We start from the raw sequence: 22568 nt of genomic DNA on the forward strand, positions 1-22568 counted from the left end.
CTACCTCCCAGGTTCAAGCGATTCTCCTGCCTCAGCCTCCGGAGTAGCTGGGACTACAGGCATGCACCACCACGCCCAGCTAATTTTTTGTATTTTTAATAGAGACGGGGTTTTACCATGTTAGCCAGGCTGGTCTCAAGCTCCTGACCTTGTGATTCACCTGCCTTGGCCTCCCAAAGTGCTGGGATTATAGGTGTGAGCCACCGCACCTGGCCCGATAGTAACATAATTATTAAGCTGCAGGGCCACTGTTGGTTGCTTCTGCTGCACTTGCCCAGATGAAGGACAAAAATCTCAACCTCCAGGTTGAGGACAAGAGATCCTGAGCCAGAGCTTCCTGGACAGGCCTAGCAAATGCCACAAGCCCTCGCCGATTCTTGTTCTGAGTCTCAGCTGCTGCTGGCAAAAAGGATGCTGCCACCTCCTGTCTGCTGCAGTTGGCATAGTTAATGATTTTACGCCGGCAGTTGCTGTGTCACTCCACAGGGTCCGGGGCAAGCCAGCCAGCTCAGAGTCTGGGGCCCAGAGTGAGGGAAGAGTCCTTGCCAATCAGCAGCACACACCTGAGCCAGGGGCTCAGCCACACCTGCACCTACACGTGCACCCAGTGAGGCAACAGCCAGACAGGCTAGAGGTTTCAGCGTTCAGCAAGCTCACAGTATTGGAGCCAACATGGGCTCTTATAATCACTGAATGCAACCTCATCTTATATCTGAGGAAAGGGTGAGACTGGGAGGGTAACCTGCTGCCACCATTTACCTGAGCACCTCTTAAAAGTACTGAGGCCTGGCCGGGTGCGGTGGCTCACGCCTGTAATCTCAGCACTTTGGGAGGCTGAGGTGGGTGAATCATGAGGTCAGGAGATCGAGACCATCCTGGCTAACACAGTGAAACCCCATCTCTACTAAAAATATAAAAAATTAGCCGGGCATGATGGTGGGTGCCTGTAGTCCCAGCTACTCAGGAGGCTGAGGCAGGAGAATCGCTTGGACCTGGGAGGCGGAGCTAGCAGTGTGCCAAGATCGCACCACTGCACTCCACCCTGGGAGACACAGCAAGACTCCGTCTCAAAAAAATAAATAAAAGTACTGAGGCCTGGCCCGGCACAGTGGCTCACACCTGTAATCCCAGCACTTTGGGAGGCCGAGGCAGGTGGATCACTTGAAGTCAGGAGTTCGAGACCAGCCTGGACAACATGGTGAAACCCCACCTCTACTAAAAATACAAAAATTAGCCAGGTGTGGTGGTGCATGCCTGTAATCACAGCTACTTTGGAGGCTGAGGCAGTTGAAGTGCTTGAACCTGGGAGGCGGAGGTTGCGGTAAGGCAAGATGGTGCCATTGCACTCCAGCCTGGGTGACAAGAGTGAAACTCCATCTCAGAAAAAAAAAGTACTGAGGCCTGATGTCCTTGGACGTTCTGAGTCAGCCCAATGTGGACCGAGGTGGGGCTGGGGGTGTAGTATATCTTCTTTTTTAGTTTTCTAAAGTCTCTAGCTTAAAACTTGGCAGTGTACATTTGGGACTTCCCCCTTCTGAAATCACTCAAAAGCAGTAAATGGAGGGGACAGCAGAGACAAATCACACCTTCCTTGGGGTTAGGAGGCAGCCAAAACAGAACCACAAAATACTTGGAAGGAGATGAGAGCAGAGGCTTTGGAGCCAGAGTGTGGACAGGAGAGAAGGGAGAGCAGATGAGGGTGCAAACCTGCTCCAGATGAAGATACCTGTGAGCTGCAGAATGGGCCCCCATTTGTAACAATGGGGTCCAAATGCACAGGCAGGCAGTGGGGCTGAAGGGAGAACCCCACAGTAGAGCCTGGCATGCTGGAAGCACCCTGGTCTCTGCACTGGAGAAGAGAGGCTGTGAACAGCCCAGCTGCCTGTCCTCGTGGCAGGGAGAAGGCTAAACAGAAACCTTACCAAGTATTGGTGAAAATGTGGCCAGGTGAGAACTCACTGTTGGTAGGGATACTTTGGGCAATGTCACCCTCATGTCACTTTGAACACTAGCTGCATATTAGAATCACCTGGATAGCTTCCAAAAATAAACCAAACCAAAACAAAAAAAAGCCTATTCCTGGGTTTCCTCTCCAAAACCCAATTCAGTCAGAATCCCTTGGAGTAGGGCCCAGGACATCAGCAGTTTTGCAAAACTGTCCCAGGTCATTGTAGGGTGCAGCCAGGATTGAGAACCACTGCCCTAGAGAAATTCTTTGGCCCATACACCAGGAAACAAGTATTCAAAGCAGCAGTACTTCTAAGAGGCAATCCAAATGGCCATTAACAAGAGCGTGAATGAATGAGCTGTGTGTCCAAGCAGTGGAACACTGCACAGCAATGATGAGCTATAGCTGTGCACTTCAACATGGAAGAATCACGAAGCAAGAGAAGCCACAAAAGCAAGTCACAGAAGTGTGTGTGTGTGTGTGTGTGTGTGTGTGAAATATTTCATTTACATACAGTTCAAAAACATGCCAGATCCATCAGCCTGTCATTAAGGATAGACACATACATATGTGCATATACATGATGTATACACACGTGTGTATGTGTGTGACAAAACTAATGAAGAAGCTCAAGGGGAATGATATAATTCAGGATCACAGTTGGCTCCAAAGGGAGACGGGAGAAAGAGGCAGGACTTCATCAGCAGGAAAGTTCTATTTCTTAGGCTGGACGGTGGGTATACAAGTGTTTATTTTTATTGGTTTGTATACCTGCCATATACATGATGGATTTGTATTTCTTCTTCTTTTTTTTTTTGGAGAAGGAGTCTCGCTCTGTCACCCAGGCTGGAGTGCAGTGGTGTGATCTTGGCTCACTGGAACCTCTGCCTCCCAGGTTCAAGCGATTCTCCTGCCTCAGCCTCCCAAGTAGCTGGGATTACAGGCATGTGCCACCATGCTCAGCTATTTTTTGCATTTTTAGTAGAGACAGGGTTTCACCATGTTAGCTGGGCTGGTCTCAAACTCCTGACCTCAGGTGATCCACTCGCCTCGGCCTCCCAAAGTGCTGGGATTAACAGGCGTGAGCCACCACACCCGACCGATGGATTTGTATTTCTAAGAAACTTCATTGAAAAAACCTGAAAACCTCTCACATAAAACCCTGGGTCTTAAAGAGAATACTGCTAGCCCAGGACAAAGTCCTGCATCTCCCCAACACGAACCTCCATGGAACACTTGACCCCGTTATCATCTCATGCAAAATTTTTAAAGTGGAACTAGTATGGCATCTATATAAAGCTGCCTCAGAATAATAGTAACAGAGGGAGAAGGTTGTCACAGAGCAGGTGAATACTGTTTGTGACCAAAATTTTTGCTGCAAATTACACAAATGTATAAAATACCTTTGTGCTGAGTAGGGGTGGCGACGGGGCAGCTCTCGAGTGGCTCTTACTTCACCCTTCTCAGGGAAAGCAGGGACAGAAGCCCCCACTCAGCCCTTAGTGACTTCAGGTCTCACCTTCAGTGGTCACTCCTGGTGGTCAAGCTGGTGGTCTGGTCATTGGTTACCCATGGCCCACCATCCAGCATGAGGCTTTCACCTCTGCAAACCTCTGTGCTGATCTGGAGACTGCATTCAGACTCAGCTGGGTTAGAATGCTCCCTCCTTTCCTTCCTTCTTTCCTCCCTTCCCGCTTCCTTCCTTCCTCCCTTCCTTCCCCTCCCTCCTTCCCTCCTTTCCTTCCTTCCCCTCCTTCCCTCCCTCCCTCCTTCATTCCTTCCCCTCCCTCCCTTCCTCCCCCTCCCTCCCTCTCTTCCCTCCCACCATCCATCCTTCCTTCCTTCCCCTCTTCCCCTTCCTTCCTTCCCCTTTCTTCCTTTTCCTTCCTTCCTTCCCTTCATTCCTTCCTCCCTCCATCCCTTCCCCTCCCTCCTTCCCTCCTTCCTCCCTCCCTCCCTCCTTCCCTCCCTTCCTTCCTTCCTTCTTGATTTTCTATAATTACTTAAACATTTTATCTCTTAAATCATGAAAGATTTCCAATACAGAGAATTTCCAACAGACAACTACCTTTGCTGTGTTTGATTCCGATCGCTCCTTTTTTCGTACCCAAGTGTTACAGCAGTGGCGAAATCCTTTCGCTGCCCTCCCAGAGGACTTCTTTGTCCTGAGCTGATGTATGTCTCATCCAAGCCTGCTACTCTACAGAAAAGTGAATATTGAATATGTCTTTTTTATGAAATTTGCATAACATAAAATGAACGATTTAAAATAAACAATTCGGCAGCATTTGGTACATTCACAGTGTGGTGCAACCACCACCTCTATCTAGTTCCAAAATGTTTTCATTACCCTAAAAGGAAACCCCATCCCCAGTAAGCAGTCCCTTCCCATCTTCCTCTCCCACCATCTCTGGTCACCACCAGTGGGCGTTCTGACTCCATGAGTTACTTCTGACATGTCATATGAATGAAATTATACAGTGTGTGACCTTCTGCGGTTGGCTTCTTTAGCTTAACAGAGTGTTTCGAGCTTCACCCATATCATAGGGCATATCCATGCAGAAAAATCTTCCTTGTATGGTTAGACCACTTTTGTTTATCCATTCATCTGTTGATAGGCCTTGGGCTGTTTCCAGCTTTGTGCTGTAGTAAATATCCCACCATGAACATGTAAGTGCAAGGACTAAACAAGTCTTTTGAAAGCTGATTTTTGGCTGTGACAGTTTCTCAGACTTTCCTTGTTTTGGATGAGCTTAATCATTTTGAGGAGTACTGGTCAGGGTTGGTTGGTTGGTTTGTTTTGAAACAGAGTCTCACTCTGTTTTCCAGGCTGGAGTGCAGTGGACTGATCTGGGCTCACTGCAACCTCTACCTCCCAGGTTCAAGCAATCCCCCTGCCTCGGCCTCCCAAGTAGCTGGGATTACAGGTGTGCACCACCATGCCCAGCTAATTTTTGTATTTTTAGTACTGTCAGAGTTTCACCCTGTTGGCCAGGCTGGTCTTGAACTCCTGACCTCAAGTGATCCGCTTGCCTTGGCCTCCCAAAGTGCTGGGATTACAGGTGTGAGCCACCATGCTTGGCCGAAGGCTGACTTCTTAAAGCCCTGATCCCTTTGCTCGTCTGGGTATTCCACCCCTATGGTTGCCATGCTGGCTTTGGAGAAGGGCACAGGGAATATCCAGGTGATGGCAGTTCAATTATGAGGAAGTGGCAGGTTTTCTTTTCTTTTCTTTTTTTTCTTTTTTTTTTGAGACAGAGTCTCACTCTCACTCTCTCACCCGGGCTGGAGTGCAATGGTGTGATCTTGGCTCACTGCAACCTCTGCCTCCCAAGTTCAAGTGATTCTCCTGCCTCAGCCTCCTGAGTAGCTGGGATTACAGGCACACGCCACCATGCCCGGCTAATTTTTGTATTTTTAGTAGAGACGGGGTTTCACCATGTTGGTCAGGCTGGTCTCGATCTCTTGACCTCATGATCGTGAGCCACTGCGCCTGAACAGAAATGGCAGGTTTTCTAAGACTGTGGTCCGCTAAGGGCAACGTGAGAGGTAGAGGAGTAGCCATATTGGCACATCCCCAAACAGGTAAGAGAAGGTCCAGTTCCATTGCTTCATGGAGAAATAGGCTCAGACAGGTGAGGCTCCTGTGTCCAGGTCCAACGGCCAGTCAGTGGCAAAGCAGAGACTCCAAACAGGTCCCTGACCCTTTGTGTTAAAATGTACTTTCGAAGATAAACTTTTTTTAGCTCCCACATGAGTGAGAACATGAGATATTTGTCTTTCTGTGCCTGGCTTATTTCACTTAACATAATGACTGTCCATCCATTTTGCTGCAAATGACAGTATTTCCTTCTTTTTTTATGGCTGAATCGTATTCCGTTGTGTACATGTACCAAATTTATTTATTCCTCCATTGATGGACACGGGTTGGTTTCATATTTTGGCTATTGTGAATAGTGCTGCAATAAACATGGGGGTGCAGGTATCCCTTTGATATATTGATTTCCTTTCCTTTGGATAAATACCCAGTGGTAGGATTGCTGGATCATATGGTAGTTCTATTTAGGGGAGAGGGGGTGATGGGGAGAGATTGGTTAATGGGTACAAACAAACAGCTGGATAGAAGGAATAATTTCCAGTGTTCGATTGCACAGTAGGGTGACTATAGTAAACAATTTATTGTGTATTTCTTTTTTTTTTCTTTCTTTCTGTTTTTTTTTTTGAGACAGAGTTTCGCTCTTATTGCCCAGGCTGGAGTGCAATGGAACAATCTTGGCTCACTGCAACCTCTCCCGGGTTCAAGTGATTCTCCTGCCTCAGCCTCCTGAGTAGCTAGGATTACAGGTGCCTGCCACCACATCCAGCTAATTTTTTTGTATTTTTAGTAGAGATGGGGTTTCATCATGTTGGCCAAGCTGGTCTAGAACTCCTGACCTCAGGTGATCTACCTGCTTTGGCCTCCCAAATTGCTAGGATTACAGGCGTGAGCCACCATGCCCAGCCTTTTTTTTCTTTTTGAGACAGGGTCTCCCTCTGTCACCCCTGCTGGAGTGCAGTGGCGCCATCACAGTTCACTGCAGCCTCGACCTGCTGTGCTCAAGTGATCCTCCCACCTCAGCCACCTGAGTAGCTGGCAGCACAGGCACATGCTACCATGCCTGGCTAATTTTTGCATTTCGTAAAGACTGAGTCTCACTATGTTGCCCAGACTGGTCTCAGACTCATGGGCTCAAGTGATCCTCCCACCTTGGCCTCCCAGAGTGCTGGGATTACAGGTATGAGCCACTATGCCCAGCCTATTGTATATTTCAAAATAGCTAGAAGAGAAGATTTGAAACGTTCCCAACACAGTGAAATGATAAATGTTCGAGGTGATGGATATCCTGATTACCTTGATCTGATCACTATGCATTGTATGCTTGTGTCACAGTATCATATGTGTCCCATAAATATGTACAGTTACTATGCATCAATTTAAAAAGTTTAAAATGTACCCACAGGATTTGAATTGATGGAGGTGACTGAGTGACAACACAGAGCGAATAAGGCCACTGAAAGAAGAATTTATCGCTTGCATCTCCCAGGAGAACAGGGCATGGCACACACGCAGACCACACACGGGGGCCACAGGGGGAGCACCAAGTTTGGTCAGGAGGCTGAAAGGAAGGATCAGAACAGCACAGGCCACAGCCTTTTGTGGGGTTTCCACCTGAAGGGTAAGGCAGGCTGGGGGAAGCAGCCCAGGTCTGGCTAGTTGGAATAATTCCAGAGGGCCTTGGGCATAGGGGCTGTCCCTAGTTGTCTCTACCCGGCTCTGGGTGATTTAGGGCAGGGGAAATACTGGCTTGGTGTGAGAGTTAAACAGAGATGGTTGGGGGGTCTGTGATTGAGATTGGTTGGAGGGTTTGTAACTATTATTACTTTCAAACACTTGCAAAAACCAGCTCGCAGCAGAGGTATAAATGCCTTTGGCCCTGTGATTTGGCCCTGTGATAAATGGATGCCAAATGGACCAAATACAATCTCTAAGAAAATACAGTGAAACACCCCGGCCCACAGCTCTTGGCACTGCCCAGGTTGCGTCTGGAGCTAGTGGCCCTGCTAGTCCCAGCAGCGTTTCTTCCTTCTTCCTCTTCATCCAGCAAAACCCAGACAGTGTAATTGACGGTTTCTTTGCTTCTGTTCCCACAAGAGGAGAGCTGGCCAGCTACAGACACCCTTGCCCCAAGGCCTAGTGCAGCTACAACCAGATGTGGCTGGTCCCAGCCCCTGGGGACAGCGATGGGGCCGGAGTCCGGCTGGTGAGGTCGGGGACTCTGGCGCATCCGCCTCAGAACTTCCTCCTAAGAGCAGAGTGCCCTCTGGTGGGCCATTGGAAAACAACCCAATTCTAATTTCCACGTTTGGAGATGCAATATGCTTCAAGCCCGGTTATTAGGGCTCCCCAGGAAATTTCTCTTTCCCCACTAGTGCCCCTTGTGGAATTCACCTGAGCAGCACTGATGAAAATGTATAAATCAAATATACACTATGTACGAAGCTTTTTCCCCTCCTCATAAATGAGTCTGGTACTGTTTCCTGACCCAAATACCTGCTCAGTGAGTTTATTGGGTAAATCACCCAAGCAGCTCCAATTACAAGGGGTAGAGTGTGGTCAGGATTAGACTGAGGTGAGCGTTGGGTGCAGGTGGAGGACACACAGCTGAGGTTCAGTAGGCTGGCTGCGGTGGAGGCAGCACTGAGTTGAGCGTCGAAGAAAAACTAGATTTCAGAATAGTGGCTCACGCTTGTAATCCCAGCACTTTGGGAGGCCGACGTGGGCAGATCACTTGAGCTCAGGAGTTCAAGACCAGCCTGGCCAACATAGTAAAACCCTGTCTCTTCTAAAAATACAAAAATCAGCCAGGTGTGGTGGCGCACACCTATAATCCCAGCTACTTGGGAAGCTGAGGCATGAGAATTGCTTGAACCCCGGAGACAGAGGTTGCGTGAGCCAGATCGCACCACTGCACTCCAGCCTGGGTGACAGAGCCAGACTCCATCTGAAAAAAAAAAAAAAAAGCAGGGGGGGGGTCGGGGAGGAGGGGAGGCACCTACCTAGTGAAAGAAACAACGTAAGTCTGGCGCTCCTCCTCAATTTTCACCCCGAACCTGCCCATTCCTCTTTTTCCCTCCTGGCAGTCTTTCCAATCACAGCAGTCTCCAGGTCACACCTCCTTAAAATGCCCTAAGGTCACATGGCAGTTGTCCTATCTCTTGCATCTCACCATCCCCCAACTTTCACCTGATGCTGCTCGTGAATACTTGGATTCTGAATCCTGCATTTTGTTGCCAGTCTTGGATCCACCTCTTCTCTGCCTTTATGCAACGCCCCCACCCTATCTCACTTTCAGGGACCCTCTGGCAATTCCCCACCTCCTCACAGGCCTCCATGGCAGCTCTACTTAACTAAGCTTACAATACGGGCTTCTGAGTAGGATTTCAGTAGGGAAAAAAAAAAGGTCTTGCTTTTTTAAACGAAGTTTGCTGGAGGCCAGGCGCGGTGGCTCATGCCTGTAATCTCGGCACTTTGGGAGGCCAAGGCGAGTGGATCACATAAGGCCAAGAGTTCGAGACCAGCCTGACCGACATGGTGAAACCCTGTCTCTACTAAAAATACAAAAAAATTAGCCAGGTGTGGTGGCAGGCGCCTGTAATCCCAGGTACTTAGGAGGCTGAGGCAGGAGAATTGCTTGAACCTGGGAGGCGGAGGTTGCAGTGAGCTGAGATGGAGCCATTGCACTCTGAGAGTCCTTCCAGCTCTCGCCTGCAGGGTGCAGGGGTCCAGACCCCGGCTGTCTCTGGCCTTTGCTGTCTTAGGAGCTTCTCCTTGCCTCCCTCCCTTTTTAGATCATCCTTCCTCCACCCGGTGGATTCAGAGGACAATTTTCCATGAAGAACTCAGACTGGGCCACCCCTAGGACTCTGGGTCTTAGGCAGTTGTTCAAGGGATCCTCCTCGGCATCAGGACAGGAGATGAGCCCACTTGCGGCTGAAGAGACCCTAGAGTCACAGGCAAGCCAGTTCACTGGTTTTATCAACCTTGTTATCGCTGTGCCCCTACTGGAAAGTAAACTTGCGTTCTATAATCTGCCCTGCAATGAGCTGACTGGCCACAAGGGAGCAGCAGGAGGCAACAGCCAGGCCTGGAAATTGCCCTTCTAACCGCAGCCCCACCAAACAATGCCCGCCACAAGGTCCTCGGAAGAGAAGGACCCGCGCCCCTGCCGCCAAACTGTGTTCAGAGAGAAGCCATGGCTTCATCGCTGGTTGGGAGAGTGAGAGAGAACTAGAAGGCGAAGGCCCCGACTCTTCTGTGCTCAGCCCTTAGCTGGGCATGGGCAGAGGGGTCTGGGGGTGGGGTGTCCTGAGCCTCTAGTCCCCATCTTTTTAAGCACAGGGGTGCGGGGTCCCCGGAGTGGCTCACGGAGCTCTCAACCTAATGGAGGAACTGGGACTGCCACACACACACACACACACCCCCCACACACACACACACACACACGAACCAATGAGAGAACCACGCGGAGAATGGGTCGGCTTCAGGGCAGTCCCTAAGAGCTGGGGGGAGCGAGTCGGTGGGCGTTTGTGCTGGGCCGGCTTCCGGCAGGCTGGGCGTAGCTGAGCTAGGGGGGAGGTCAGCCCGGGCCCGGGTGGGGATCACACTTCAGTCAGGAGGAACCACAGGGCCGCGTGGCGCCCGCCTGCCTGGGCCTGGAGGCGGCTAGGAAGGCAGCTGCAGGCAGAGAACCCAGGGTCCCCGCCAGGACCCAGGACCCAGGACCCACAGAGCCCCCTCGCCCTGGAGCAGGTCTGGAGTTTGAGCGGGGAGAGGGAGCCAGAGCCAGGAGGAGCCGGGGCCAGCTGGATTGCAGTGAGTGCAGGGGGAGGCAAGGACAGGGCTGCAAGATTCCCCCACCCTGGGCCAGGGGGCTCTCCAGCACTGAGCAGAGCTGTTGTGGCCTGCGGCAGGGTCCTGGCCAGTCTGTGAAATTGACTCCAGCACCTCGGGGAAGCTTGTCCTCAGCTCCACGTGGGGCAAGAACAGGAGCTGGCCTGGGGGGAAACCGGGAGACCTCGGGGTGGGTAGGGAGAGAATCCAGCGGCGGCCTCCCAGGACCCCGCCAACCCCGCCCCTGCCCGGGCCTCTCACCAGGGCCTCCCCTCACTGGTACGTGGTCTGCAAAGCCACGTGCCCTTCTCAGCCTCAGTTTCCCTTTCCGACCTGCACAGGGCAGGACCAGATGTTCTCTGAGGACCCTCCCAGAGTGACAGGCCGGAGTGGAAGCGCATCTTGTGCTGTGGGGACAGACACGCTGACACAGACTGAGGAGAAAGACTTTAATCTGGGCCCTTTGTGCCCATGGCTCCAGTTCAGACAAGGGGATGGGATCTACTTCACTGTGGCTCTTCTTCGTCCTTGCAAGGCCTCCCCTGGACCCCGGCGCTCAGAGTGGGGGCGGTGACACCAACGGTGGAGGTCCCAGGTGGTCCCGGGAGACAGTCAGGAGTCTGGGGTGAGGAGGCTTCAAAACCTGTTAAGGCTTTGCAGGTATTTAACTGCATTCTTCACTCTCTTGTTGTTGGGGTCCGAACAGATGGCCCTGTCCTGGACAGTTACAAAACTACACAGAAAGAGGACGTTACCAGGAGTGGCAGAGGGGGAAGGGCCCCTAGAGTCCCTGGGACGGCCCGCCCTGTGCTGACCAGGATTCCAAGGCTCCAAGAGGGGCAGGAAATTGCTGCAGTCACACAGGGCATTGGTGGCAGATCTGGGACTTCAGGCTCTGTCCCGAGTAATCTCGACCCTCCCAGGGAGCCAGGGCTGCAGGACCTTGTGCCCACCCCTCAGCCTGCCCATGTCCCCAGACAGCCTAGAGCCTGGGACGTGGAGACTGTGGGCAGGGCTCAGGCCCAGGCCAGGGGAGGTGACCAGGGGAGGTGACATTGCCCCTGACCAGCTGTGTGACCTGGGGGTGTTCATCGCTCCTGGGGCCTTGATTTCACCACAAATCAAGGGATAGGTTGGACCTCATGGCCTGCGGCCCTTTTGGGTCCCACAGCGTGGGGAACATGAACTGCCCCAAGGAGCCTGCAGGGGTCGGGGAGGAAGGCCCCGCTGTCTCTTCCCTGCTCCCCAGTGGCCGTCCTGGGAGCTCCAGGGTGCACTTGTCCCCATGCTTGGCCCTGAGGAGCAGGGGTGGAGCCAGGGGGACTTACACGATGGCATCCCTGGAGCAGTCCTCAGATGTCTGGTACCACGTCTTCAGCTTTCTAAGGGGAATGGCTCCCTTGAAGTACTCCAGGCAGCACTCCCGGCCCACATTGGTCCCTCGAGCTGCAGGGAGAGGAGCGGGGCAGGGGTGTCTGTGAGTGTCTGCATATGTGTTGCGGGGACCTCTGGGGGGCGTTCGTGGAAGATCTGCATGTGTGGGTCCATGTGTGCATGTGTGTGGTGACTGCATGTGTATCACTATGTGTATGTGTGTGTGTATGTGTGTTACCGTACACAGGTGTGTGTGAGGCTTCTGTGTATGTTGTGGAGTGCCGTGTGTTTGTGGGTATGCATGTTTGTGTGTGTCTGTGGGGGATCCTGTGTGTCCTGTGAGTGCCTACGTGTGTGTCTCTGTGCGTCTGTGTGCGTCCCTATATGTCTATACCTGGCAACCTTATTTCATCTTTCCTTTCCCAACCTAATATAAGAATCTCTTTTTCAGTCTGGACGCCGTGGCTCATGCCTGTAATCCCAGCACTTTGGGAGGCCAAGGTGGGTGGATGGCCTGAGGTCAGGAGTTCGAAACCAGCCTGACCAACATGGTGAAAACCCGTTGGTGGCATGGTGGCCGGGCACTTATATTCCCAGCTATTTGGGAGGCTGAGGCAGGAGAATCGCTTGAACCGAGGAGGCAGAGGTTGCAGTGAGCCGAGATTGCACCATTGCACTCCAGCCTGGGTGACAGAGCGAGACTCCGTCTCAAAAGAAAAAAAAAAGAATCCCTTTTTACATGCTCTTGGAAACAATTCTCATATCTTTATGCTGATTCCCTCATTGTACATAAAACCTGTTAATAAAACAGAAGCTAATAAACAATTTTGAGAATTGTTCGTTTTCCATTGCACAACTACAGCCACAGCCCCCACCTCACAGCCATTGCAGCCCAAGATGTGCTCGCCTTGGTCCTCACCAAGCCCACCCGCAAGAACTGGGGCATCGTCATCATCAACATTTTTCTCTGCTTGTTTCCCTCAAAATCCTAGTGCTATGGGCTTTTCATGTCTTTTGTGGGAGTAGGTGGGGTGTAAATAATACACAAAGATGTATGTTGCTGCGGTGGTCTTCATGCCCCCAACTCCTGTCCTCCCAGTGCCTGCCCCTGGCCACCTGTCCCCTGCTCTCACCTGCGTGGATGTGCTGCAGAGAAGCCCCCAGGAGGAGGGTGACCAGGGCCAGCATCTTCAGTGGGGCCATGCTGCCAGGAGCCCAGGAGGGAGTCTCTGTGTGCAGGTCCCTCTGCTCAGGGAGACACCCTGCTGAGAGTCGAGGGTGGCAGTGACCTATTTAACCTCTTTGGGGGTCTTGCCCCGCCTTCTGTCACCTCCTCACATCCTTCCCTAGACCAGTGAAGTTCGAAGAATTTGAGATAATTCAGGAGAAGTCCAGCTCTTGGAATGTTTGTGGATTTCCAGAGAATGGGCACTCAACTAGAGACAGAGGTGGGGTACATGTGTCTGAAGCCCATGGCAGTGACACACTTCTCCTTTCAAAGGGGACATTTCTTGGTTCCTCTATTAGAATTGAAAAGCCTCCATGCACAGCTGGGTTCATCTCTCTGTGGCTAGAGAGCATCCTTCATGCATGGTGGCTTGAGCGGGGGGTAGATGGAAGTGTTGGGAAGTCAACCAAGCAGAAACCAAGCAGATCTCTTCTCCTGGACCATGAGTGAGCTTCAGGGTGCTGCCAGGGCCACCCTGGCTGCCGGGCATGGGCACATGGGCATCACTCTGCAGGGAGGTCCATGCTTTATCTGCCTCGGAGAAGCTGAGGCCCAGCCAGGGCACAGAGCAGCTTTGGTTGGTATCCCATCCCAGGTGAGGCCCTGACCGCAGGAGGCAAGAGCCCAGTGGCGCTTCGATCACCATTCAGTCCAAATAGCTCAGGAAACCACGTTCCCCTAAATGGGATGCCTTACACTAAGATACAGAACAGAACGAAGGGGTCAGTGGGAGATGCTGCTTCTCACTTCCAGCAGAGCTGTGTCCCAGAGTCAGTACTGGACACCTGGTCAGGGTCCAGCCTGAGCCAGGCCCTGAGCTGACTTTCCAGGCACCCCAGCTCATTGCAGGGCAGATGACAGAACGCAAGTCCACTTTCCGGTGGGGGCAGGAATAAAACAAGAATTGCAATAATAGGGAGGTTGATAAAGTTGGTGAACTGGCTTCTCTGTGACTCCAGCGTCTCAGCCCCAGGTCACAGCATCACTGTATGCGGGTCAGGCCCCTGGCCACCCAAGGAAATTACCGGTCACCCTGTTGGGGCTCCCAGGAGCCAGAGCACGGGCATCCCTACAGTAGGATGAGAGTCCCGTGGCCTTCAGGTGGGCAGCACCAGGGAAGGGCGGCTCCAGGCAGGGCAGCACCTGGACTCTGATTGTGACATGGGGGACCTTGGCCTGGCTTCATCCTGTCCCTGCATGACCAGGGCCAACTCAAAATGACAGCACTGCCCCTCCAAAACATGGCACAGGTGCCTTCCACCCTCTCACAATCCACCCTGTGTTAATCACTGAATCATTACTAAGTTTTTCACTAACTGTCATGATAACTGCAACAGCTGCTATTTGTCATGAGGTTTCTGTTTCTTGTTTTTAGATTCTGGGGATACCTGTGGAAACCCCACACTACCGGAGCATCGCTCAGAGCTAACCTCATCAGTCCTTAGGTAGAAGGGCAGGGATCCTATGAGAGGAAACCAAAGACCCTCGACCTCGGAGGAGCCTCAGGCGCTCCTCTCCCCACCCCTCAACAAGGGTGGCCTGGGAGCCTGTGGCTGCTTCCGCACCTGGGAGTGGGGCTTCCCTGCCCATGGCAGAATCTTTCTGTGGGCAGCATCCTTTATGTGACCTCAGGCGGCTCACAGGCCCTCTCTGGACCTCAATCTCATTACCTATACAGGGAAGTTTGGTCTGTCCCACAGAGCCCTGCCAAAACGGTGGATCTCAGGATGATGGGGTCCACCTTGGTGGGCCTCGCACCAACATTTCTCTGCTTCTCTGGGGGTCGCCTCAGCTGCCAGACACCCTGACCCTGCCCCCTCCTCAAGCCACAGTCCAGATGGGTTCTTTGCCCCCAGCCACCCTTCCTGTGCCCAGGGCTGGCTTCCATTTGCACGTGCAGAGGAGGGGGAGGGAAGCCTGCTCTTCCTGCCTGGGCACCTCCTTGGTGCCAACATCCCAGAGAAAGGGAAGGGCAGCCTCAGAGTAGCTCCCTGCAGAGTCCCCCTGCAAAGGAGGCCATGCTGGGCAGGGGAAGGTGTGCAGGCACAGGGCAGCCCTGACCCGGAGACAGAGCCTGAGCCCACAGGTGCAGGGCCAGGCCTGGGTCCTGGGAAGAGGCAGGAAGGGGCACCTCTGCCAACCACCCCTCCTGCCCTCGCTGCCCTCCATGTGCTCTGCTCTCTTGTGGGGGCTCCACTTGCCGCAGAGGCCACCACATGCTCTTCTGTGCTACACAACTGGAAGGGACAGCTGTGACCCAGTGAGCAGCCTGATTAATGATGAAGCGGCTGCAGTCCCTACTGCTGGGGAAACTCCCCGGTGGGTTCTGAGTCCTCTTTGCTTTCCCACAGACTCGGAGCTTTCTCCAGAAGGACCCAAATTCCCCTGTTTGTTCTGGGGAATAAATCATGAAAGTAGCAGTGGAAGGTTCTGGACTAGGAAGGTTCTGGTTAAGCTCAAGGCTAGTGCAGGCTGCCTGGCTGGCAGGGGCAGCTGAGCCTCTTGGGGCTGTGCCCAGGGCTACAGGGCGGACAGAGGCCAGGCCCTGCTGTTGTGGGGTTTCACAGTGGGTAAGGGCAGGGGAACAGGGCCTGACCCCTCATAGGGACATGCAGGTGAGATTAAAGGGCTTCGGGGCACAGACTGGGGAGAGGCTGCCTCTGGCCAGAATTTGTGGAAGGCTGCCTGAAAGAGGTGGCTGTAGGGCGCAAAAGTTTAGAGAGGGGAATGTGCAGAGATAAATTAGGGCAACAGCGTGAAACCCTGGCATGGGGCACTGCCTAAATGCAAGGCTGAGAGCCAGTCACATGAGGACAGGCTGTGTCTACCTTGCCCCGCGCCATGGGCATCCCCAGTGCCAAGCATGGTGCCTGGCATGCAGTGAACCTTCAGTGTCACCCGACCGAGTAAACACAGGACTGAAGGAAGGGAAGGCAAGATGGACGCAAAGGGCCCAGTGTGCCTCAGTCTTCTTTGGGAGGCGGTGGGGACCGGGGACATTTTTGAGGTGGTTTCCTCTCCAGGGATTAACCGAGTTTATTCCTCCTCAGTTCTCTCAGGCTATGAGATGGATGCCAAGGGACCTTCCAGACACAATATCCTGAAGTCTGGGCCTGTGAGAAGCATCCTGAGAGATCTTTATGCTGCTGTGAGGACTCTGGGACCTGGAGGTCTGTTAGGGCAATCAGGAATGCTCCCTGGAGGAGGTGGCAGTGAGGCAGAGCTTTGTGGAGGGGCAGCAGGGGAGAGAGTGCTGTGGCCAGAGGAAGGGAAAGGGCCATGGCAGGGAAGCAGGCCAGACACTGTTAGGCCTATTAGGAGAGTGTGAAGGGTAATTGGATCTGAGTGGGAGGAGCGGCTGTGGTAACTCCTTGACTCAATGCCTCTGACTAAATGGCCAGGCACACCACCCAGGCACCTGCAGCCCTTGCCCCAGGGGCTGCTGCAACACCCAACTCGGCTTTGGCCAGAGGGCACTGGGCCAAGCAGATATGGGGTCCTTCTCCCTGAAAGACAGGGAAGGAAGGTTCCTGCTCCAACCCCAGGCTCTGCCCAGGCTCGTGGAGAAGCCTGTCCCCGAGGCAGCGGGCGGAACCAGGATGCTCTCAGTCACAGAGCAGCCAGGCTGCTGGGGCCGCAGCTCTTCATCATCTTCAGTTGCATTTGACAGCTGTGGCTGACCAGGAGGGGGCAGCTAGGCAGAAGTGTCATCCTGGTCACACCAGTGTCACCTGAGTCTCATCAGGGCAGTGACTTGCCCGGGGTCTCCCGGAGCAGCTCAGTAAGGATTGAGCATTTGTTTACTCATCTCCATCGCTGACAGCTGAAACTGGATTCGTCCTGCCCTGCCCAGGGGGCCGGGAATCAGGGATCAGGGCCAGCTCAGCTGAGATGTGAGGGTCCCAAATGGTATTTCCACCCCTGACCCCAAAATAGGCCCCAATCCCCTGTCCCAAAGGCTTGACGTGCCCATTGATGTGTCTGTCATTCTTGACAGGGTGTCCTCTTGGTTCCTCAGGTTAGAAACCCAAGGGTCATCTCTGTCCCTGGGCTCTCCCTCACTGCTCACATCCAGTCCATCAGCAAAGTGTGTTAGTTAGCTACCTGCATGCGTCCTGAATCCGTCTCCTTCTCCTCCTCCATCTCTCTGCTGGACCACAGCCTTGAACTCATGCCCCAGCTTCCAGGCCTTCCTGGTCCAGTCCACCTTCCTCTCAAAAGCCCAGTGATCTCCAAAACACAAGTCTGAGCAAGGCTCTCCCCTCTTGAAATCCTTCAATGCCTTCCCATTACTCTCAGGACAAAGCCCACATTTCTGCCTACTTCTCCAGGCTCAACTTTTTCCTCCAGCTCCATCACCCACCACATCACTTTGTCCCAGCCACGTGGACCTTCTTTCAGTTCCTTGAAAATGCCGGGCCTTTACTGATGCCCAAGCCTTCGTACATGCTGTTCTTCCTGTCTGGAACATTCTTTCCTGTTCCCCCGTCTCACTTCCTTTCACTCCTACTCTCATTTTAGAGCGCAGCTTGGACCCTTACTCCCTTCTTTCCTCTATGTCCCCAGAGTTCATTGACTTCCCTCATCTTGGCTGTCTTCATATTGTATTGTGATTGCTAGTTTATTTGTTGGGACTCACACAAAAGACTGTAAAATCCTTGAAGGATCTCTTTTGTGTTCCAACTTATCTCTCCAGGACTTAGCGCCTTAGTGGGTGCTCAATAAAATACGTTTATTAGGCCAGTGTGGTGGCTCACACCTGTAATTCCAATAGTTTGGGAGGCAGAGGCAGGTGGATCACTTGAGCCCAGGAGTTCAAGACAAGCCTGGGCAATATGGTGAAACCCTGTCTCTACAAAAAATGCAAAAAAATGACCAGGTGCAGTGGCTCACACCAGTAATCCCAGCACTTTGGGAGGCCGAGGCAGGCGGATCATAAGGTCAGGAGATCGAGACCATCCTGGCCAACATGGTGAAACCCCCTCTCTACTAAAAATACAAAAAAAAAATTAGCTAGGTGTGGTGGCATGTGCCTGTAATCCCAGCTACTCGGGAGGCTGAGGCAGGAGAATCGCTTGAACCCAGGAGGCGGAGATTGCAGTGAGCCGAGATCGCACCACTGCACCCCATTCTGGGCAACAGAGCGAGACTCCATCTCAAAAAAAAAAAAATAGTCAGGTGTTACAGTGTGCACCTGTCCCAGCTACTCTGGAGGCCGAGTAGGGAGGATCACCTACATCAGGAAGGTTGAGGCTGCAGTGAGCCATGATTGTACCACTGCACTCCAGCCTGGGCGACAGAGTGAGACCCTGTCTCAAAAAATATATATGTTTACTGAATGTATAAATACGTGAGTGGTTGTATGGATGGGTGAATGAATGAATGGGTGAATGGATATGGATGGGTAAATTGAGTGAATGGATAGATGGTGGATGGATGATGGATGGAAGTGTGGATGAGTGATGGATGGATGAGTGGCTGGAAGGTGGATGAAAGAATGGATGGATGGATGGATGGTAGATAAATGGATGGGTGGATGTGTGTATGGATGATGGATAGATGGATTGGTGGATGGATGGTCAAAGAATAAATAGATGGATGGGTAGATGAATGGATGGATAGATGGATGGATGAATGGATGGATAGATGGATGGGTAGATGAATGGATAAATGGATGGGTAGATGGATGGATGGATGGGATGGATGGATGGATGGATGTGTGGATGGATGGTGAAAGAATAAATAGATAGATGGATGGGTAGATGAATGGATGAACGGACAGGTAGATGGATGTGTAGATGGATGATAAAAGAATAAATGGATGGATGGTAGATGAATGAATGAATGGATGGACAGATGGATGGATGAATGGATGGATACATGAATGGATGAATGAATAGGTGGATGGATGGATGGATGGATGGATGACAGATGGATGGACGGATGGAAGGATGGATGAATGGGTTGATGGATGATGGATGGATGCATGAAACTGGATGGGTGAGCAGATGGATGGACTGGTGGATGGGTGGGTGTATGTGTAGACGTATGGATAGATAGATGGATGTGTGGTTGGATGGATGAATAGAAGGATGGATGCATGGCTTGATAGATGATGAATGGATATATACATGCATGAATGCATGGATAGATGGATGGTCACTTAGAGATTCTGAACTACAACATGGGCTCAACTTATATTCTATCCCAGGGCCTCCTTCATCCAAATTGTTTTTAAACCAGTGTGTACTATCATTTCATGAGACACACCCGAATCCTTCTGTCATGGATAAAGCAGAGGAATCTAACCAAGGACACCCTGACTCCTCCCCCATCTAGTTTACAACTTCCTTGTGGTTGTGGCCATTTTTTGCCAAACCTAAATTGCTTCAACTGTGGCTTGGATCTCAACCTTTATTCATCCCAGAGGGGCCTCCTTCCCTCAGTTGTGCTGCCATCTTCTAGCTCTTTACTGTCTCCAATCCCATGACCCCCTTTCCCTCTGCTGACAACATGATCCTGTCTCTCCACTTCCGTAAAGACCTCCCCTTGACCTCAACACACTCGCATGCTGCCTTCCCATTTCTCCTTTCATTCATGACCAAACTGCTCCGCTGTGTGGTCTGTACTTCCCTCTACCACTTCCTCTCTGCCCACTTGTGATTTAATTAATCCTCAGCAATGTGGCTTCCAGGTCTGATGCTCTAGGAAAGGTGCTCTCACTGAGCCTCTTGATCCCCTCCAGCCACTCCCTGAACCTCCCATTGCCTTACATTGGGCAGTGTGGGGCAGTGATTACCAGCAGAGGCTCTGGAATCATTACCTACAGCCCTGAGTCCCAGTCACTCTTCTACTTGTTCCTGGTTGTGTGACCAACAGCAATTTTATGAACTTCACTTTTCTCATCTGTGAAATGGGTGTGATGATAGACACTCCCTCATGGTATGGCCTGGAAAACTGACTGAGATGAAGTCTGTAAAGTTCCTGGTCTCCAGCTGGCTCAGGGAATTGCCTTGTCATCCCTGGGAACCTACCTCCCTTCTTCATGCTCCTCCCACTGGGATTTGGGACATGGTTCTTCCCTGGGCTCCCTGTGAGCTCCTCTTCTCAGAAATGTCCCTGAGCTCTCACTATAGGCTGGGGTGGGTGTTGGGGCAGGGGAGTCTCAGCAGTTAAGTCTATTTGTTTACTTTGTCCTCACAACAGCTTCAGGGAGTAAGAACTATTAGTTTCTACAGATGAGAAAATTAGGAACTGACCAGAGCAGTTTAAACAACTGGTCCACTGTAATCCCAGCACTTTGGGAGGCTGAGGTGGGAAGATTGCTTGAGCCCAGGAGTCTGAGACCAGCCTGGGCAACATAGTGAGACTCTGTCTCTACAAAAAAAATAAAATGAAAATTAGCCCATCATGGTGGTGCATGATGGAGCCATGACTGTGGCACTGTGCTCCAGCCTGGGCAAAAGAGCAAGATTCCATAAAAAAAAAAAAAAAACTACTTCATGGGTATAGAGGTAGCTGGTGGCAGGAGCAAGCCTGGGCCTCTGTCCTAGACTTTGTTTTTGCCTCAAGCAACCTTCTCTTCCTCCCTGACATCATCTACCCCAGATATTCTACCTCTGGATAAATACTTCTTAAATCTCTGTCTCCAGCCCTGACCAGTAACCAATCAGACACGCCCACCTGGACACTCCTCCTTCCGGCCCATCTTTCTGTGGCAACCCTCAGCTCTCTCTGCCTTGCAGCCTGGCCAGCTCTGTGCAGTTCTGTCCCCCACACTAACCTGTGAGCTGCTGGGAAGCAGAAGTCGGTCCTGCTATGGTTCACTCAGCCCCAAGTACCAGAAGGGCAAAACCTTCACACCACTGGTGTGAGTTCCCTCTCACACCAGCCTCCCTTTTTTCTGTTCAAGCCAGCATTGTTTCCCATCTCCCCACCTGCCCCCCAGTCTGAAACTTTGCCCTCGACTCATTCCTCGCCTCCATCCCCCACATTACATCAGGCAGAGACTCTGCTCAGCACTGTCTTCAGTGGGAGCTTGGCTTCCTCACTTCCTCCTCATCTCCACTGGCTCAGCCCTCATCCTTCACACCCAGAGAATCTCAACAACTTCTGGGCCTGTTTCCTCCTCTCTGGTCTCTCCTGACACCTCCCTCATCAGTTGCATGCCCACATGTGTTGGATCTTTCACAAGGGCTGCCCTGACCATATAATGCCCCTTTCCTCCAAAACCATCAATGGCTCCCTGCTTCCTTCCCCATCCAGTCAAAACTTTTCAGGCCAATCTTGAAGCTGTACCTTCCATCTAGCCCCTCCTTCCTATTCAGTTTCATCTCTCTGCTCCCCAACATTCAGCTTCCTTGAGGGCCTGTGCGTCCCCTCACTTTGTGACTTTGTTTGCTGCTTCCAAACTCCTGTCCCCTTCGTGTATCGATTATCTTCCCTCGATCCAAAGTCCATCCACCTTCCTCTAAGACATGCCATGAAAGATCCAGCGAGGGGGTCACCTCACAGTGGTGGGGTTAGGAGCAAAGACTCTAGGTCAGGTCACCTGGTTTTGAATTCAGCTCTCCCATCAGCAGGTGGTGACACTGTGAGCTCAAAGTCACTTCTCTCTGAGCCTCAGTTTCTACAGCTGCAAAATGAAAATAATAACAATAATTACATTAGAAGGCTTTGGTGTGCATCAACTGCCTTACTGCATATATCTGGCAAATAGTACATGTTTCTGACTTTAAATATCATCTATATGCCAGCCACTCCCAAGTTTCTCTCGCAAACTCCAGCCTCCTTCTAAGTCCAGCTGCCTACTCGCCATGCCAAATAGGCAGCTCCAACCCCCAAGTCCGAAGCTGAATTCCTGATTCCCACCCACCCCTACACCTGCTCTCTCCTCCTTCTCTGCCAGCCCCTTCCTTCCGGTTACTAGGGCCAGAAACCTGGGCGCTATCCCTGACGCCTCTTCCTCTCGCCCCCAACTTCCCATCTGTTGGGTGAGCTCATGTCTCTGCTTTCCAACTACACCCAGAAACCAGCATCAATCCCTGGCTTCCTACAACTGCCTCCTGGGTGCTCTCCCTGTCTCCATCCTTGCCCCCTACAGTGTATTCTCAGCACAGCAGCAGAAGGACCATGAATCTCCTGTGTTCAGAATGTCCCCGTGGCTCTCCACCTCACCCAGAGGACAAGTCCAAGACCCTCCGGCAGCCACGAGGCCCTGCGAACTCAGTGCCCTGTCCTCTGCCCACCTGTGTCTCCTGGTTCCCTGGTTCACACTGCCCCAGCCACACTGGCCTTCTTTCTATGCCTCAAACCAACCAGGCAGACATGCTCCTTCCTGAGGAGGTTTGCACGGACTCTTCTTTCAGCCTGGAATGTTCTGTCCCCAAATACCTGCAGGACTCACTCCTTCACCTTTTTCAAATCTTTGTTTAGGCCGGGCGTGGTGGCTCATGCCTGTAATCCCAGCACTTTGGGAGGCCGAGGCAGGTGGATCACTTGAAGTCAGGAGTTCGAGACCAGCCTGGCCAACATGGTGAAATCCCATCTCTACTAAAAATACAAAAATTAGCTGAGTGTGGTGGCAG

The 22568-nt window shown here is 52.0% G+C and overlaps 1 protein-coding gene across 2 annotated transcripts; it reads right to left on the reverse strand.

The window, feature by feature from the left end:
* Nucleotides 1-10814: 10814 nt before the first annotated feature.
* Nucleotides 10815-21596, reverse strand: CCL17 (C-C motif chemokine ligand 17). 2 transcript variants are annotated; one of them, XM_003263098.3, is made up of 4 exons: nucleotides 21533-21596; nucleotides 12887-13015; nucleotides 11708-11825; nucleotides 10815-11112 (listed from the first exon to the last, which is right to left on the reverse strand). In XM_003263098.3, exons 1-4 carry the CDS (start codon nucleotides 21555-21557, stop codon nucleotides 11016-11018), a joined length of 369 nt encoding a protein of 122 aa, XP_003263146.1. In that variant the 5' UTR covers nucleotides 21558-21596; the 3' UTR covers nucleotides 10815-11015. The 2 variants fall into 2 exon arrangements, with proteins under 2 accessions (XP_003263146.1, XP_012360337.1); XM_012504883.1 differs by having other exon boundaries at nucleotides 10816-11112; nucleotides 12887-13018; nucleotides 21533-21562.
* Nucleotides 21597-22568: the final 972 nt, after the last annotated feature.

Source organism: Nomascus leucogenys, chromosome 2 (genome assembly GCF_006542625.1).
Source record: "Nomascus leucogenys isolate Asia chromosome 2, Asia_NLE_v1, whole genome shotgun sequence".
Classification (NCBI taxonomy): Eukaryota; Metazoa; Chordata; class Mammalia; order Primates; family Hylobatidae; genus Nomascus; species Nomascus leucogenys.

Bases quoted from the DNA above. Each gene is read 5' to 3' on its own strand.
- CCL17 (XM_012504883.1), bottom strand. From the start codon at position 21,557: ATGGGAGAGCTGAATTCAAAACCAG. The intron at 13,019-21,532 runs GTGACCTGACCT...CTCGACTCTCAG, and splicing joins AGAGCTGAATTCAAAACCAG to CAGGGTGTCTCCCTGAGCAG. The intron at 11,113-11,707 runs GTAAGTCCCCCT...CTTTCTGTGTAG, and splicing joins TGCTCCAGGGATGCCATCGT to TTTTGTAACTGTCCAGGACA.